Source organism: Balaenoptera physalus (assembly GCF_965194825.1).
Source record: "Balaenoptera physalus genome assembly, chromosome: 7".
NCBI classification, from domain to species: Eukaryota; Metazoa; Chordata; class Mammalia; order Artiodactyla; family Balaenopteridae; genus Balaenoptera; species Balaenoptera physalus.
In genome coordinates, this window is record NC_138886.1 from 123,030,500 (window position 1) to 123,050,254 (window position 19,755).

The following is a 19,755-nucleotide window of genomic DNA, read 5'->3' on the forward strand; positions in this document are numbered from 1 at the left end:
GTGACCCGGTTGGACGCTCCACACGCACGGGGTTTGTGTCACAGCAGAGGAAACCCCACGTGTGACCGTGGGCTGCAGACAGGCCTGCCCACCCTCCGCCCCCTGGGGGGAGTTACCTCTGTTTTACTGAGAAGCAAGCAAAGCTGCCTTCTCTGCAGAGGACACATCATCTCTCTCCGGCAAGGACACTCGATGTTCAGACAAATTTAAGAGATTACACAAAGCAAAAGGCACTCGTGCCTCTGCTCCCACAATCTGTAGAAACATAGGAGATCCCTGGGGACTCGACTCCCAATACTGCAGAATAGCCGGACAAACCAGATCTTCACATAAAAGCCGCAGAAGATGAAAAGGATTACCGCATGATGATTCATATGTTAATTCACCTGGAAAATAGAAGAATTCCAGTCTTATGTGTGTAAAGTTAGTCTCCAGATACATAAAGCAGTTTCTACAGGGAGAAACGGTCGCATCTCTCTGACACATGCTGAGATCTCAGCGCTCCTCTCTTAGAAACCGGTGGAGCTACAGGAAGAAAAGTTAGGTCCCTCCCTGGGCCTCGCGCTCCGTGGGACCCACTGCTCGAGGTGGAGGAGGCGAGTTGAGCCGGTACCTCGGCCCCGGAGGGGTCCCTGCCTGGGCCTGAGAGCTTGGGCGTCCAGTGCGGCCGCTCCGGGACCTTCCGTGTGGAGGAGAGGACCGTGAGCGGAGCTGTGGAATAATTACGAAAGTAGGTCGAGCATGTGAGTGGATCCACGTTTCTCCTTGTTGAACGAAGTGCTGACAGACGCGGAAAATAGGCCTGAAGGGGTCCTGGGCGTTGGATCGGAATCGGAGGGATGAGTGTGAACTCATTTGAGTAGTTTTGTGCACAAGGATGCATGTGAATTGGTCGCAGATGTATGTCTGTGTGAGTGTGTGTTCCAGCAGGATGCTGGTTTATTCTTAATATTGGATGCGCTGTCCGCCTCAGAAAGGCCGTCTAGTTTGCTGCCACTCTGCTTTACCTGACTCTGGCGTTTGTCCTTTTTACCTTCACCTTACCTGTAGTAACTCGTCCTTCATCCCGTGTTTTGACCACCCCGATAGCAGACCCTCCGTCCTTCCTGGGAAGCTGAGGATCTTCTCTCCCATCACGGTCTTGGTTGCAGGTGCCCTCTTGAGGTCAGTGGACAGAGGGCACCCTTGTTCTGGAGGCACTAGCTCCTCAGTTACCCCCTCCCCTTTACTCGAGGGGACACTTGACACAGCAGGAAAACCAAGTCTTTTGTCCTGGTATCTTTGTGTCAAAGCTGATGGCACCCCTCTTCCCCTCTTTCTCTTTCCGTGCATCCCAAAGGGCATCTTTGCTACCAGTGTATCAAACTGTATAGGGCAGCTGACCCTTCGGTGCGTGTCTTAGCTTTTAAGAGTAGTACATACTTTTTAATTACCAGGAGCTTGGTATTTCTTAAGCATGATAAACAAGGAATTTCCTCATGCTTTCTATTTATTAAAAAACAGTTAAAATGAAGAGTTCAGTTTGTAAGCCCCACAGACATTGAAACGTGTGCACAAACTATCACGCGTCAGCGTTTCCGTGTCTGTATAATCGTTGGCGTCTTCTACTTTGAGGTCTTCAGAGGCTTCTCTCTTGTTACCTAAATTTAATCTTCTGTCCTGATTCTTTCATCTCCTTGTATGTTTTTTGAAATACACCTCTTGTTTCTTACTCCCATTCTCTTTTTAAAAATTCACTGTCATTTATATCTGTAAAAATAATGTCTCCGCAAATGTCATCCTCATTTTTAGGAGTGCTTGGTGTCACAACCTTCTGTGTTCATCCATTTCTTAAGTATTTTTAACCACTCCTGCACCTCTGGAAAATTCTGAATTGTTATCTTACAAAGTTCATGTTATATATATGAAGGTAAATAAAGGAAGTACAAATCATTTAAAATAATTTTATTAATTTCATGTATGTATTGTATCAGTCATCAAACAATATGTTTTTATAGGTCTTATTTTAATTGAAACTATTACTCATACTTGAAAGAAACTTTGATCTGGAGTAATTTAAGTAAGAATTTTGGTTTAATGATAAAATTCAATGAAACGTAAGCATGAAATGATGGTAAAATAAACATACTATCCCTTTGACCCTTAAAATCTTTTAAATTTATTACCAGATTTTGAAGTCTAGAATAACTGTTTGCAACAATGGCCTAACAAAGAGGAAAATCCATACGTGAGCTCTGCCGTATGCACAGAAATCACGGACTAGGAGACCCTGCTTAGATGGTCTTGCAGCTCCACTAAGTAATTCAGTGTATGAAAAGCGGGTTTTCTTTATGCATACACTAGCAGCCTTGCCTGAGGTGAGGGACATTACGCATCCTGATATTGTAGGACTACTCTGGATTAAATTGAGTTGAAGGCAGTGTAGGAACCCCAGGGACATCTGGGAACAAAGACTCAGCAAAGGAAAACCAGCCCCAAACCAGTTCTGAGTCCCCACTCCACGCCCACTGTTTTCTCTTTGGCGTGTTCTGGTGCTGCCCTGCGGGATGCGGTAAGCTCTGTGTGCCAAACAAGGCAGGTTTCTGCGGTGAGGTGTTTAATTTTGGAAGAAAGAGCATCTGTAATATTAATTCCTGTTTGCAGAATTGGAGACATACTGGTCCAGAGACTGTACTAGATGTAAGAGAATGTGTGTGGCGAGGTGAGGGTTACAGATGCTCTCCTTGCCTCATTTTCTCCTGGCAGTTCTCCTTGTCAGGTGACTGAGTCACCAGCCGGAGCAGCAATATTCTACTATTCATGTCGACAGCACAGGACAAGGATTGTACATGTATGAACTCGGGTTGAAGCATCCTTCCTGCCCTCCTGTGACCTCACCTCGGTCAGCCCACATCCCGCTGGTCCTTTCCGAAGCCCAGTCTCTAGATGCTGACTGGAGGCCTGGTGGAGGGCAAGCCAAGTGTCTGGAAGAAGGGGACTGACATGGCTGTCGGGGAGCCCGGGGGACTGCTCGGGTGCAGGACCCTCATGTCTGTGCCCACACCTGCCGTGAGCCCCCAGGGGACCTGCCCCCTCCCAGGTCCAGTTACGAACGTGGGAGGGCGACAGGTCACCTGAGTCCCCGTGAGAGGGTGTGTGAGGGAACATTCTGTAGTGGAAAGAGAAGTAAGGTGCCCGAATCAGCAGGGCGTTGCTTCTTAACGAAATGTAGGGTGTTCCAAAAAGAGAAATTAGGGTGTGCGCGCGGATGGTAAATCCCAGCTGAAGGAAGGGGTCGGGGTTGTACCCCCTCCTCGGCTGCCATGGGCTGGGCTGGGCCACGCAGAGCAGGGACCAGGAAACGCAGGTGGAGGCTGTGCTCGGGAAGGGGGCGCCATGCCAGCGTGAGGAAAGCCACCTGTGAAAGCGCAGGGCGTGTCTGAGATCCTGGGCCTCTAAGGTATTAAAGGGAGATGATGTGGTGTGTTAGCCCATCCAACCCAGGTAAAACGGAGGCTAAAAAGTGATGCATAGCATTCCGTGTTCCTTAGTTTATTTTCACTTGAAGAAATGTGTTTATCACTACAATACCACATAGAACATTGTGGCTGTTTTACCTACTGCTAATTACATACTTGTTCTACATTAGAAACACTATAAAATAGTGCTTGAATCCCATTTGAGCCATGTATTGATACTTCTGATCAGATGCAGAAGCTAAGTTTGACTTGTAAAATTTATTTTAAAAAATATGCCTGTCTTACTCAATGATCAAAAGAGTAATGCATCGAATCCCAGAGCTTCACACTCAGGGATGCCTCATGAACGTTGCTGTTGATAAACTGTATGTTGTTGTCTTAGCTGTTTTGTATTTTCTGGGTTTTCTGGGAAATTAAAGTACTTGTAGGGCTTCCTTGGTGGCGCAGTGGTTAAGAATCCACCTGCAAATGCAGGGGACACGGGTTCAATCCCTGGTCTGGGAAGATCCCACATGCCACAGAGCAACTGGGCCCGTGAGCCACAATTACTGAGCCTGTGCTCTAGAGCCCGCATGCCATAACTACTGAGCCTGCGTGCCACAACTACTGAAGCCTGCGTGCCGCAACTACTGAAGCCCACACGCCGCAACTACTGAAGCCCACGTGCCTAGAGCCCATGCTCCGCAACAAGAGAAGCCATCGCAATGAGAAGCCCGCGCACCACAACAGAGAGTAGCCCCTGCTCGCCGCAACTAGAGAAGAGCCCGCGCACAGCAACAAAGACCCAACACAGCCAAACATAAATAAATAAAATAAATACATTTACTAAAAAAAAATTAAAGAAATAAAGTACTTGTAGCTGGTGGTTTGCTTATACCATTGTTTTTATTTTGTATGTGTTACTTTAGCGAACGCTCAAGGAAAAACAGCCTAAGGAAGTGTGGATGAGGCCTTGAGAGTTTAGTTAGTCCATCTGGTGTCTTCTGGGAGACAAGCACCCCTAACCGGGCTCCTCAGCCTCGGCTCTACTGACGTGCGAGGCCGGGTAGCGCTTTAACCTGGAGGGGCCGACCAGCGTGCTGCGAGGTGTTCAATGGCGCTTCTGGCCTCTAACTAGTAATGCAGCAGTGTCCCCCCGCCCCCCGCCCCATGGTCACGACCAAAACTGTCCCCAGATGTCCCCAGGGAGCAGAGTCAGCCCCTGGCCGAGAACCTCTGGTCTAAGCCGTGTCCCTGACCGTGGGGGTTACATCATCTTGCAAACCTTACCAGTGACCAATCCCAGGGTCTCCTGGCCGGAGTCCTTTTCTGCGGGTGGAAAGGTCACACCTTCTTCTTTGATCCTGTTTTTAAACAGGTAACTTATTTTCCCTGACAGTTGTCAGTTTTGACATTAGAAAAACCATCCTGCAGGCTGACTGCTCAGGATCACTGGTAACTCAAGTGTTCTCAAGACTAAAGGTCTTAGGTAATCAGGAATGCATTAATCTTGTCTCTCTCTACAGTATTTGCATTTTGGGGTAATTACAGACTAATGAGCATGCCCTTTATGTGATATTTTAGTTCACTTACACTGTTATAAATATTTCAGCTTTGTGATAATTAAGTAAATTGAATATTATTAATTAGAAATGCAATCAGTGGGTGTAGCTAAAAAATATTTTTAAATAGTACTTTTAATATCTTTATATTCTTTGAATAAAATTCTTCATGAAGATTTTTTTTCAAAATCCATAAGTTAAAAAAATAAATGGTTTTCTGATGACAGGAAGCTAGATTCATACAACTATACACATAGGGTGTATTTGCTAGACATCTGATTCTGTTGCTGTTTACAGACATGCATACAGAAAAGAAGTGTTCCATAGAATCATTCATTCTGAAAGAGAAATTGTTTCATTTACAAAGTAATTCTTTATAAAGAATTCTTTACAAAGCTACAACTTCATCATATCATGCCAAGTTTTAAAGACAGCTGTGAAATTTTTAAATTGTAACATATCCAAGAAAATTAGCTAAGAGGTCAAACATTTTTGATGAAAATTAAATCAACTTTTTATAAAGATTGTGCTATTTTTGTTGTTTATTCAGGTATTTTTCAGACATTCATTTTTTATTAAAAAAATCACTGCTAAAATAAACTACATTTAAAATGTAAATGAGTATGGCATAACATCTTTGAAAGGACCTAACATTTTCAAATTTCAAAATTCCACATTAGCTGTAATTAATATTGACTTTTGGCTTTGTCTCTTCATACGCCACTTACAGTTGCCCTTGAACTTTTCTTAAATTGTGTCATTATCTTATGACCAATCCAGGTTTCTGAAATATTAAAAGTAGTTACAGTAAAGAATATTAAATTTGAAGTCTCAAGGTTTCATATAAATTGTCTTTTATTAAAACACTCATAATCTCTTTATTTATTTCTACATTTGATTACTATTGGGCATTTTAAATTACATTTAAAATTCGTTGCGATTTTATATGACAAGGTCATTTTTCTTGGATTCTTGAAAGATTGAATAATGAAAAATAATGATACCTTTGAAAGAGTTTATTCCTCCAAAAAGGCCCACTAAGCCACTACAAATATATTCCAAGTGTAATAATTTTTTATCTTTTGTAACAGGCCTAGTTAAGAATTTTGCCTGTCCATTAGAGAGTTATTTGGCAAGGAAAAAAATGTTACATATATGTGAATAATCTGATTAGTCATTGGGTATATTCCATGCTTCCTGATATCAGCTGAAGCTGAATTAAATTAGTCACTGGTACATTTGTCAATTGGAGCCAGAAAGTCTGCCCTATTTAATTTTAAAATCATTTGCACTGAGTAAATTATGGACACAGCCAGGAAAGAAATCACATTACTTCAGAATTAGCAAGATCTATATTTTTTTGAGGTGGAAGATAATTATTGCCTCTTAAATGATGGAGTAGGTTTGCAGTTTTTTAAATCATGTCAAATATACAGTTATAAAATATTATCTTAAGAATGATTTAAACTACTCAGGCTTAAAATTCTATAAAGAGCAATGTTTATAAAGAAAATTAAAAGAAAAGTAAACTAAAAAAATGTCTTCATGTGCCATAACAATGTCGATCGTTTGCCTTTAATTTCATTCAGGTTTTATTCACATTTTCTGAGAGCCTGATTCATGGTAGCTACTACCATTTGATTCTTAAAATTCTGTGGATTAGATTTTTTACTGAAGTGTAGTTGATTTACAATGTTGTGTTAGTTTCAGGTGTACACCAAAGTGTATCAGTTATACATATATACATGTGTATTCTTTTTCAGATTCTGTTCCCACATAGGTTATTACACAATATTGAGTAGAGTTCCCTGTGCTGTACAGTAGGTCCTTGTTGATTATCTATTTTATATAAAGTAGTGTGTATATGTCAATCCCAAATTCCTAATTTATCCCTCCCCCACCTTTCCCCTTTGATAACCACAAGTTTGTTTTTTAAGTCTGTGGCTCTATTTCTGTTTTGTAAATAAGTTCATTTGTATCACTCTTTTAGATTCCACTAGAATTAGATATTATCTTCCCCATTATTCATATGAGGACTTGAGGCTGAGAACGTTTCAGAAGCTGGCCCAGACACCGCACTGGGAATGGCATCACAGGATGCGGATTCAGGTGTAACGCGCTCTGCTCTGTTCCATTCACCTCTCTGTCTTATAGCAGGTGTCATAGAACTGCAGGTGCCCTGTTCTCATGTTCTTGACTTCCTGTTGATATAACTAAATGTACTTCAATTACTATTTTTTCTCTTTTTATACAGTGCAAACTAGAATACCAGGCATGCATCTTAGGAAAGCAGATCTCAGTCAAGTGTGAAGGACGTTGCCCATGTCCTTCAGATACGACCATGGGCTCAAGCAGGAATATGAAGAGAGGTAGGTGATGAAAATTTATTTATACTTTTATGTTTGTTCCCTCTATTAAAATATCTTGCAGTGAATGTTAAGTCATTGAATACACAATTAAATTTACTTCTATACATATACCGAACTTTTATAATTATACTGTAAGTGAATTTTTTTTTTCCTTTAGCCTCAATTATTATAGCAAGTAATGTCTTTCTGTAGATTTCTGTTATTTCAGTAGTAACAGCTGGATGCTTATTTCTACATATAAAAAAACTACAGCAATGCCTCCTGTGAATTATTCTGCCTAAAATGTGTGTTTTACATCTATTTTTTCATTTGGAGCCAACAACTGATCAGTAGTAACATAGTAAGTGATAAATTAGTTTGGTCAAAATGAAACTGGTAAATCAATTAATACTAACCTTTTTAAATAAAGGTGTCTACCCCATGTAGAGCGTGTGTATGTGTATGTACATGTGTGCCTGTGTGTGTATAAAATTTCCTGCTGAAGAGTTTTATAAGTTAAACTTTCTTTCGATTAGAGTTCTTAAATCTTTATTTTTATTGGTTTGCTGTGTAATAAAGTAATGAAGTACATTTAACCCGACACAGGTTACAGTATATAAATTGACTTTTATAGGTTATATATTGTGGTTTACATGGCATTTTTATATTTGAGATATTGTTTATGCCTTTCAAAAAAATCTCCATGGCTGCTGGTTTCAGTTCTTCACAGCCACAGATGAAGGAGGAAATGCTGGGACCAGGTGTTTCTTTAAGACAAAGACTGTTTCATAAGCATCATCGTCAACATTTATCATATTTTTATAGCCGTCTGAATCTTGTAATTTAACAACTACTATCGTGGGTCCTTAATGCAGAGAATTTGTTTTTGCCTTTTTCCTGACAAATATGAATAATGGATATGCAGATAGGAAAACGACTTAGTGGATGTGAAGTGGGTTTAGTATAAGTCGTTATTGTCTTAAACATTCTATACCTGATATTCCATGTTGCACTCCCATTATCAATATGTTATTAGAGATAAAACTTTTGAAGTTCAGTCATGCCATGTATATTGGTCTTTACTTGTCAAGTAACATTTAAGATAATAATTTTAATTTTTGTGTGTGTGTTTGGCTCCTTTACCATCTTTTTTTTTTTAAACATGTTTAATGGAGTATAATTGCTTTACAATGTTGTGTTAGTTTCTGCTTTGTAACAAAGTGAATCAGGTACACGTATACATATATCCCCATATCCCCTCCCTCTTGCGTCTCCCTCCCACCCTCCCTATCCCACCCCTCTAGGTGGTCACAAAGCACCGAGCTGATCTCCCTGTGCTATGCAGCTGCTTCCCACTAGCTAGCTATTTTACATATGGTAGTGTGTATATGTCCATGCCACTCTCTCACTTTGTCCCAGCTTACCCTTCCCCCTCCCCGTGACCTCAAGTCCATTCTCTACATCTGTGTCTTTCTTCCTGTCCTGCCCCTAGGTTCTTCATAACCATTTTTTTTTTCTTAGATTCCATATATATGTGTTAGCATACGGTATTTGTTTTTCTCTTTCTGACTGACTTCAATCTGTATGACCGACACTAGGTCCATCCACCTGACTACAAATAACTCAATTTCGTTTATTTTTATGGCTGAGGAATATTCCATTGTATATATGTGCCACATCTTCTTTATCCTTTCCTCTGTTGATGGACACTTAGGTTGCTTCCATGTCCTGGCTATTGTAAATAGTGCTGCAATAAGCATTGTGGTGCATGACTCCCTTTGAATTATGGTTTTCTCAGGGTATATGCCCAGTAGTGGGATCACTGGGTGGTATGGTAGTTATATTTTCAGTGCTTCAAGGAACCTCCATACTGTTCTCCATAGTGGCTGTATCAATTTACATTCCCACCAGCAGTGCAAGAGGGTTCCCTTTTCTCCACACCCTCTCAAGCATTTATTGTTTGTAGATTTTTTGCTGATGGCCATTCTGACCGGTGTCAGGTGATACCTCATTGTAGTTTTGATTTGCGTTTCTCTAATGATTAGTGATGTTGAGCATCCTTTCATGTGTCTGTTGGCAATCTGTATATCTTCTTTGGAGAAATGTCTATTTAGGTCTTCTGCCCATTTTTGGATTGGGTTGTTTGTTTTTTTGATATTGAGCTGCATGAGCTGCTTATAAATTTTGGAGATTAATCCTTTGTCAGTTGCTTCATTTGCAAATATTTTCTCCCATTCTGAGGGTTGTCTTTTCGTCTTGTTTATGATTGCCTTTGCTGTGCAAAAGCTTTTAAGTTTCACTAGGTCCCATTTGTTTATTTTTGTTTTTATTTCCATTTCTCTAGGAGGTGGGTCAAAAAGGATCTTGCTGTGATTTATGTCATAGAGTGTTCTGCCTATGTTTTCCTCTAAGAGTTTTATAGTATCTGGCCTTACATTTAGGTCTTTAATCCATTTTGAGTTTATTTTTGTGTATGGTGTTAGGGAGTGTTCTAATTTCATTCGTTTTACATGTAGCTGTCCAGTTTTCCCAGCACCACTTATTGAAGAGGCTGTCTTTTCTCCATTGTATATGCTTTCATCCTTTATCAAACATAAGATGACCATATGTGCATGGGTTTATCTCTGGGCTTTCGATCCTGTTCCATCGATTTACGTTTCTGTTTTTGTACCAGTACCATACTGTCTTGATTACTGTAGCTTTGTAGTATAGTCTGAAGTCAGGGAGCCTGATTCCTCCAGCTCCATTTTTCTTTCTCAAGATTGCTGTGGCTATTCAGGGTCTTTTGTGTTTCCATACAAACTGCAATTTTTTGTTCTAGTTCTGTGAAAAAAGCCATTGTAGTTTAATAGGGATTGCATTGAATCTGTAGATTGCTTTGGGTAGTATAGTCATTTTCACAGTGTTGATTCTTTCCAATCCAAGAACATGGTATATCTCTCCATCTGTTTGTATCCTCTTTAATTTCTTTCATCAGTGTCTTATAGTGTTCTGCATACAGGTCTTTTGTCTCCTTAGGTAGGTTTATTCCTAGATATTTTATTCTTTTTGTTTCAGTGGTAAATGTGGGTGTTTCCTTACTTTCTCTTTCAGATTTTTCGTCATTAGTGTATAGGAATGCAAGAGATTTCTGTGCATTAATTTTGTATCCTGCAACTTTACCAAATTCATTGATTAGCTGTGGTAGTTTTCTGGTAGCGTCTTTAGGATTCTCTATGTATCATGTCATCTGCAAACAGTGACAGCTTTACTTCTTCTTTTCCGATTTGGATTCCTTTTATTTCTTTTTATTCTCTGATTTCTGTGGCTAAAACTTCCAAAACTATGTTGAATAATAGTGGTGAGAGTGGGCAACCTTGTCTTGTTCCTGAGCTTAGTGGAAATGGTTTCAGCTTTTCGCCATTGAGAACGATGTTGGCTGTGGGTTTGTCATATATGGCCTTTATTATGTTGAGGTACGTTCCCTCTCTGCCTACTTTCTTGGGGATTTTTATCATAAATGGGTACTGAATTTTATCAAAAGCTTTTTCTGCATCTATTGAGATGATCATATGGTTTTTCTCCTTCCATTTTTTAAAATGGCTTATCACATTGATTGATTTGCGTATATTGAAGAATCCTTGCAATCCTGTGATAAACCCCACTTGATCATGGTGTATGATCCTTTTAATGTGCTGTTGGATTCTGTTTGCTAGTATTTTCTTGAGGAATTTTGCATCTATGTTCATCAGTGATATTGGCCTGATATTGGCCTTTCTTTCTTTGTGACATCTTTGTCTGGTTTTGGTATCAGGGTGATGGTGGCCTCATAGAATGAGATTGGGAATGTTCCTTCCTCTGCTATATTATGGAAGAGTTTGAGAAGAATAGGTGTTAGCTCTTCTCTAAATGTTTGATAGAATTCACCTGTGAAGCCATCTGGTCCTGGGCTGTGGTTTGTTGGAAGATTTTTAATCACAGTCTCAATTTCATTGCTGGTGATTGGTCTGTTTATATTTTCTATTTCTTCCTGGTTTAGTCTTGGAAGGTTGTGCTTTTTAAAGAATTTGTCCATTTCTTCCAGGTTGTCCATTTTATTGGCATATAGTCACTTGTAGTAATCTCTCATGATCCTTTGTATTTCTGCAGTGTCAGTTGTTACTCCTCCGTTTTCATTTCTAATTCTATTGATTTGGGTCTTCTCCCTTTTTTTGTTGATGAGTCTGGCTAAAGGTTTATCAATTTTGTTTATGTTCTCAAAGAACCAGCTTTTAGTTTTATTGATCTTTGCTATTGTTTACTTCATTTCTTTTTCATTTATTTCTGATCTGATCTTTATGATTTCTCTCCTTCTGCTAACTTTGGGGTTTTTTTGTTCTTCTTTCTCTGATTGCTTTAGGTGTATGGTTAGGTTGTTTATTTGAGATTTTTCTTGTTTCTTGAGGTAGGATTGTATTGCTATACACTTCCCTCTTAGATCTGCTTTTGCTGCATCCCATAGGTTGTGAGCCGTTGTGTTTTCATTGTCAATTGTTTCTAGGTATTTTTTGATTTCCTCTTTGATGTCTTCAGTGATCTCTTGGTTATTAAGTAGTGTGTTGTTTACCTTCCATGTATTTGTATTTTTTACGGATTTTTTTCCTGTAATTTTTATCTAATCTCATAGTGTTGTGGTCAGAAAATATCCTTGATACGATTGCAATTTTCTTAAATTTACCAAGGCTTGATTTGTGACCCAAGATATCTATTCTTGGAGAATGTTCCATGAGCACTTGGGAAGAAAGTGTATTCTGTTGTGATTGGATGGAATGTCCTATAAATATCAATTAATTCCATCTTGTTTAATGTATCATTTAAAGCTTGTGTTTCCTTATTTATTTTCATTTTGGATGATCTGTCCATTGGTGAAAGTGGGGTGTTAAAGTCCCCTACTATGATTATGTTACTGTCGATTTCCCCTTTTATGGCTGTTAGCATTTGCCTTATGTACTGAGGTGCTCCTATGTTGGTGCATAAATATTTACAGTTGTTATATCTTCCCCCTGGGTTGATCCCTTGATCATTATGTAGTGTCCTTCTTTGTCTCTTGTAATAGTCTTTATTTTAAAGACTATTCTGTCTGATATGAGAATTGCTACTCCAGCTTTCTTTTGATTTCCATTTGCATGGAATATCTTCTTCCGTCCCCTCACTTTCAGTCTGTATGTGTCCCTAGGTCTGAAGTGTGTCTCTTGTAGACAGCATATATACGGGTCTTGTTTTTGCATCCATTCAGCCAGTCTATGTCTTTGGTTGGAGCATTTCATCCATTTACATTTAAAGTAATTATCCATATGTATGTTTCTATTCCCATTTTCTTAATTGTTTTCAGTTTGTTATTGTAGGTCTTTTCCTTCTCTTGTGTTTCCTGCCTAGAGAAGTTCCTTTAGCATTTGTTGTAAATCTGGTTTGGTGGTGCTGAATTCTCTTAGCTTTTGCAGTCTGAAAAGGTTTTAATTTCTCTGTCGAATCTGAATGATATACTTTGTAGGTAGAGTAATCTTGGTTGTAGGTTTTTCCCTTTCATCAGTTTAAATATGTCCTGCCACTCCCTTCTGGCTTGCAGAGTTTCGCCTGAAAGATCAGATGTTAACCTTATGGGGATTCCCTTATATGTTATTTGTTGCTTTTTCCTTGCTGCTTTTACTATTTTTTCTTTGTATTTAATTTTTGATAGTTTGATTAATATGTATCTTGATGTGTTTCTCCTTGGATTTATGCTGTATGGGACTCTGTGTGCTTCCTGGACTTGGTTGACTATTTCCTTTCCCATATTAGGGAAGTTTTGAACTATAATCTCTTCAAATATTTTCTCAGTCCCTTTCTTTTTCTCTTCTTCTTTGGGACTCCAATAATTCAAATGTTGGTGCACTTAATGTTGTTCCAGAGGTCTCTGATACTGTCCTCAATTCTTTTCATTCTTTTTTCTTTATTCTGCTCAGCAGTAGTTATTTCTGCTATTTTATATTCCAGGTCACTTATCCGTTCTTCTGCCTCAGTTGTTCTGCTATTGATTCCTTCTAGAGAATTTTTAATTTCATTTATTGTGTTGTCCATCATTGTTTGTTTGCTCTATAGTTCTTCTAGGTCCTTGTTAAACGTTTCTTGTATTTTCTCCATTCTATTTCCAAGATTTTGGATCATCTTTACTATCATTACTCTGAATTCTTTTTCAGGTAGACTGCCTATTTCCTCTTCATTTGTTTGGTCTGGTGGGTTTTTACCTTGCTCCTTCATGTGATGTGTGTTTCTCTGTCTTCTCATTTTGCTTAACTTACTGTGTTTGGGGTCTCCTTTTAGCAGGCTGCAGGTTTGTAGTTCCCGTTGTTTTTGGTGTCTGTCCCCAGTGGGTGAGGTTGGTTCAGTGGGTTGTGTAGGCTTCCTGGTGGAGGGGACTGGTGCCTGTGTTCTGGTGGATGAGGCTGGATCTTGTCTTTCTGGTGGGCAGGACTGCATCTGCATCCATTGGTGTGTTTGGGGGTGTCTGTGATCTTATTATGATTTTAGGCAGGCTCTCTGCTAATGGGTGGGGTTGTGTTCCTGTCTTGCTAGTTGTTTGACCTAGGGTATCCAGCACTGTAGCTTGCTGCTTATTAAGTGGAGCTGGGTCTTAGCATTGAAATGGCGATGTCTGGGAGAGTTCTCGCCATTTGATATTACATGGAGCTGGGAGGTCTCTGGTGGACCAATGTCCTGATATTGGCTCTCCCACTTCAGAAGCACAGCCCTGACACCTGGCCGGAGCACCTAGACCCTGTTAGCCACACGGCTCAGAAGAAAAGGGAGAAAAAAAGAAAGAAAAAATAAATAAATAAAATAAAGTTATTAAAATAAAAAATAATTATTAAAAATTAAAAAGTAATAAAAAAAATAAAGAAAGAAGTGAGCAACCAAACCAAAAAACAAATCCACCACTGATAACAAGTGCTAAAAACTATACTAAAAAAAACTCCGAAACCAGACAGAGAGAACCCTAGGACAAATGGTAAAAGCAAAGCTATACAGGCAAAACCTCACATAGTCCACCGCCTCAATTTTGGGATGATTCGTTGTCTATTCAGGTATTCCACAGATGCAGGGTACAGCACGTTGTTTGTGGAGCTTTAATCCGCTGCTCCTGAGTCTGCTGGGAGAGATTTCCCTTTCTCTTCTTTGTTCGCACGCCTCCTGGGGTTCAGCTTTGGATTTGGACCCGCCTCTGCGTGTAGCTCGCCTGAGGGCATCTGTTCCTGCCCAGACAGGACGGGGTTAAAGGCGCAGCTGCTTCGGGGGCTCTGGCTCACTCAGGCGGGGGGAGGGAGCGGTACGGAGGAGGCGGGGCGAGCCTGCGGTGTCAGAGGCGTCGTGACGTTGCAGCAGCCCGAGGCACGCCGTGCGTTCTCCCGGGTAAGTTGTCCCCGGATCACGGGAGCCTGGCCGTGGCGGGCTGCACAGGCTCCCGGGAGGGGCGGTGTGGAGAGTGACCTGTGCTTGCACACAGGCTTCCTGGTGGCGGCAGCAGCAGCCTTAGCGTCTCCTGCCCGTCTCTGGGGCCCGTGCTGATCGCTGCGGCTCGCGCCCTTCTCTGAAGCTCGTTTAGGCGGCGCTCTGAATCCCCCCTCCTCGCGCACCAGGAAACAAGGAGGTAAGAAAAAGTCTCTTGCCTGTTCGGCAGCTGCAGACTTTTTCCCGGACTCCCTCCCGGCTAGCTGTGGTGCACTAGCCCCCTTCAGGCTGTGTTCACGCTGCCAACCCCAGTCCTCTCCCTGCGATCCGACCGCAGCCCGAGCCTCAGCTCCCAGCCCCGCCCACCCCGGCGGGTGAGCAGACAAGCCTCTCGGGCTACTGAGTGCTGCTTGGCGCCAAGCCTCTGTGCAGGAATCTCTCCGCTTTGCCCTCTGCGCCCCTGTTGCTGTGGGATCCGCGCTGATAGCCGCGGCTCGCGCCCGTCTCTGGAGTTCGTTTAGGCGGCGCTCTGAATCCCCTCTCCTCACGCACCAGGAAACAAAGAGGGAAGAAAAAGTCTCTTGCCTCTTCGGCAGTTCCAGACCTTTTCCCGGACACCCTCCCGGCCAGCTGTGGTGCGCTAACCCCTTCAGGCTGTGTTCACGCTGCCAACCCCAGTCCTCTCCCTGCGATCCGACAGAAGCCAGAGCCTCAGCTCCCAGCCCCGCCCGCCCCGGCGGGGGAGCAGACAAGCCTCTCGGGCTGGTGAGTGCTGCTCGGCGCCGAGCCTCCGTGCGGGAACCTCTCCGCTTTGCCCTCCGCACCCCTGTGGCTGCGCTCTCCTCCGTGGCTCCGAAGCTTCCCCCTCCGCCACCCGCAGTCTCCGCCCGCGAAGGGGCTCCTAGTGTGCGGACACCTTTCCTCCTTCACGGCTCCCTCCCACTGGTGCAGGGCCCGTCCCTATTCTTTTGTCTCTGTTTTTTCTTTTTTCTTTTGCCCTACCCAGTTACGTGGGGAGTTTCTTGCGTTTTGGGAGGTCTGAGGTCTTCTGCCAGCGTTCAGTAGGTGTTCTGTAGTAGTTGTTCCACATGTAGGTGTATTTCTGATGTATTTGTGGGGAAGAAGGTTATCCCCACGTCTTACTCTTCTGCCATCTTGCAGGTCTTCCAATAATTTTAATTTTAAAAGCTGTGTTATGTTTCACTTTTAGTAAAGCCAGCAATCTATTTTATTAATCAAAAGTCAATTAAGTGATTTGAAAGTTAGTGGTAAGCTGGTGTTCGAGCATTAGACGCCGTGCAGAGAGGCACCCGCAGGTGTAGGAAAGGCTCTGAGCTGCCTTGAAGGCTCCCGTTCTTCGAGCCTCACCTGCTTGCCTCCCCCCAGTCCCGAGTCCCCGCCTCCGAGCTTCATTCCTCTGGATACTCACCCCGACCCCGTCTCCCAGTCCAGGGGCCCTAGTGGAGCTCAGATAAGGATGGTCAGCATGACCTTGAACACGCTGATCAGCCCCTGTGTAATTAAGAGCGAATTGTGTGTGTTTCCTATGGACGGAAGTGCTTGGGTGGCCGTGCCTGCCTCAGCCCTGCCCCTGTTTACATCTTGGAATACACCTTCCTCTGAAAGTCGGGTATGAAGTGCCTCCTACCTTGGTGTTGAACACCTACATCTCCTTCTCTTCATCGGAAGCTTTTAAGGACAGCATTTGAGGAGAGTCATCCTAAGTGCACGGGGACCTCTCACACAGCTTTTCTTCTCCAGGGAACCCTCAGTAAGATGTTCTGCCTTTAAACTTGCTTTTGTATGAGAAGAGATGTTTGACATGGGGTTGCTGTATCGTAACCTCCCACGCACTGCAGAATGAACTAAAAGTGCATTAGATGTGGAAGGTAACACCTGTGAGAAGAAGACCGCTTGTTAACAGGGTTGTGTTGCATGTTCAGATTCTCTGCATGGTGTTTGTATTGATATGTTAAGAAGGAAACTTCCTAGAGCCGTATCAGCAGAGGATAGAGAGCGCTTGTGGTCAGTGTACGTAGAAACAGAGGCAAGAAGATCTTAAACTAGTCCTGCTCTGATGGATTGTCAGGGAAAAGCGAGTCCGGGGTGTTAGCAGCTGCTGTGGAAGAGCAGTAAGGAAACTGTGATGGCATTTCTACACAGCACCAAAGGCCAAGAGACGTGGGGAATGTAAGACCTGGTTCAGTACCATTTCCCATCTTTCATCTGCCGTTTACATTGGAAGCAGGCCTTCAGCAGACTGTGCAGCCCAAGGAATTCTATTCAATGTCATCTCTGTTCTGGAAAAAGTGAGGCAGAAACTACCAACAATAAAACATTGCTTAAATCTTTCTAACTTCGTACATTTGAGGTCAGATTGACACAGTTATGTTTTCACTCTGTTACGAGCAGAATGAGTTCTTTAAATCTACTTGAAATATATTAAAACTAATAAAATATATTGCATTTTGTCTATATAGAAAGGAAAATAAAGTTCTCCCCTGTTCTGCTAAAGTATTCAGTAATGGATGGGCACAAATTGGTCCAAGTATATACATTCAAGTAACCCAAATAAAGAAAAATAATTTACCTTTTAAAAAATTCTAGATTTTTATTTTATGTAACTAGATAAGCACACCCCTCTTCAATCAGTAATCTAACTATACAGTTTTCTGCTTTTCTAACTCATAAAATCAATATTACAAAGGCCAGTGCTTCTACGTCCCTTTACTGCGTTACTTCCTTCCCTTTGTAAAAACATTTATTGCTTGATCACAAATATAGAATTATCATTTGGAAGGTGAATCAACTTCATTCAAAGAATATTTATTTATAACTGATTTTTAAAGATACCCGAAATATTTTAGGTAGCCAGGCTAGTACACGATTCATAGTTGTGAGCATGAACTGTGTTTCAACCGATTTTCTGTACACACAAAAAGCAATACTAAATCTTAGAGGGAACTTGCAGAGCCAAAGGTCAAGAACATTGGGAAGGGCCTTAGGAAGCATTTATTTTGTAGTTGGTAACACCAAACTCAAAGGAGTGTACGCTAAACATATCTTAAATTATCTACTCATCGGTGGTTTGTAAGCACAGCACAGTTTAGACCTGTGAGAGATCTTAAGGGCTCCATTTGGTTATTCATTTGGTTGGCTAGATTCAGAAGATTCTTTTAATTGACATTTTTCTTCTGCTTTAGATTTGAGTATCCTAAGGCCCCAAATGCTTTTCTTGTTATGGGTTTTATGTACCCACTATGGCTTTGTATATCTAATCTCTTACAATTTTTATTAATTAAAATAATATCACTTTAATATTTTTTATCATCACCTGTAACATGCATGTAAACAAACGTTCACATACCTTCATATTTTGAAGTGTTGAGTTTCAGTGGAGATAGCCATAGAGATGGAGGAGAAAAAGACCTATCAAAGATTTTAGCATCATCAGAAAGAAAAGTAAACAAGTGCTAGAGAGGGTGTGGAGAAAAGGGAACGCTCCTACACTGTTGATCGTAATGTAAACTGGTGCAGCCACTATGGAGAACGGTGTGGAGGTTCCTGAAAAAACTAGAAATAGAGCTCCCATATGACCCAGCAGTCCCACTCCTGGGCATATACCCGAAGGAAATCAAATGAGTATGTCAAAGAGATATCTGCCCCGCCATGATCATTGCAGCGTTCCTCACACTACCCAAGATATGGAGACAACCTAAGTGTTCGTTGACAGATGAATGGATAAAGGCACTGTGGTATATACATATAATGGAATATGACTCAGCCTTTACAAAAAAGAAAGAAATCCTGCCATTTGCAACAACGTGGATGAACTTGGAGGACACTATGCGAAGGGAAATAAGACAGACCAAGGAAGAAAAACACTGCAGATCTCTCGTGTGTGTGGAATGAGAAAATGTGAAATGCATAGAAGCAGAGAGTAGAACAGTGGTTACCATGATGGGCAGGTGGGGACATGGGGAGGTGCCTGTGAGTGGGAGCAAAGCTGAGGTTACGTAGGTAAGTCTAGAGGTCTGACATACAGCATGGAGACTGTAGTTAATAAGACTATGGAATACTGGAAACTTGCTAAGGGAACAAATTTCAGGTGTTCTCACCCCACACAAAAAAGAACTGTGTGAGGAGATGATATGAAAAGTAGCTTGACTGTAGCAATCATTTCACTATATCTATAGCTATATATAGACATATGTATTATATATATAAAATCATGTTGTACATCTTAAATATAGACAATTTTTATTTTAAAAAATAGAATAACATAAAGATCTCCTCAGGTAAAGCTAGATGAGAGGGGACAGAATAGAAGAAGAAGATGAAACCCTGGAGGCACTGAAGGCATGGGGCTCCATTTGTGCTGGGGTGTTGGGGCTTTCATAAAGGATGCCATCCGGTCATGGCCAGAGGTGCAGACTCTGGGTTTAATTCATTAGAGTCAGACATAAGAAGAAGTCAAGGTTCTTGAGCAGAGAGCATTTCCAAAACAGTTTTCCTAAGTTTTATCTGTGCTGTTATGCTACAGGGGTGATGTTTGTTTGTCTTTTTGGGTGGTGCAGTCCCAGGAGATGCATTTAAAGGCTGCTCAGTAATTCAGAAAGAAGGTACTTAGGTCCCAGCAAAGGCAGTAGATGTATAAATAAGAGGAGAGATTGAATTTGAGTAATGTCACTGAGATGAAATCCACACAATGGAATACGATTGGCAAGGAAACAGACTGTTTGAAAGGTAATTGTGAGTTTAGTGATCTGGGTGATTGATAGAAGACTAACCAAAATGCCACCTGAGATTTTTCTGGGCCTGTGGTTCGTGGTCTCCATTATATCCTCACTGCATTGTTTTGTACAACTCGAGGTCCCTTTTTTCAGAAGCTGAGAATCATGTAATTCAGCAGTCCCCAACCTTTTTGGCACCAGAGACTGGTTTTGTGGAAGACAGTATTTCCAT

At 41.5% G+C, this 19,755-nt stretch overlaps 1 protein-coding gene and 1 long non-coding RNA gene across 4 annotated transcripts in view; one reads left to right on the plus strand and one right to left on the minus strand.

Annotated features, from left to right (window-relative positions):
• Positions 1-19,755, plus strand: part of SPOCK3 (SPARC (osteonectin), cwcv and kazal like domains proteoglycan 3) — a 450,312-nt gene that overhangs the window by 280,982 nt on the left and 149,575 nt on the right. For all 3 annotated transcript variants that reach the window (XM_082468990.1, XM_082468989.1, XM_082468991.1), the window contains one exon: positions 7,254-7,368. In XM_082468990.1, the coding sequence (XP_082325116.1) occupies positions 7,254-7,368 (115 nt within the window). The remainder of the gene's footprint in view (positions 1-7,253; positions 7,369-19,755) is intronic.
• The window catches only part of LOC309664131, a 354,258-nt gene that overhangs the window by 164,349 nt on the left and 170,154 nt on the right, over positions 1-19,755 (minus strand). The window lies entirely within an intron of this gene.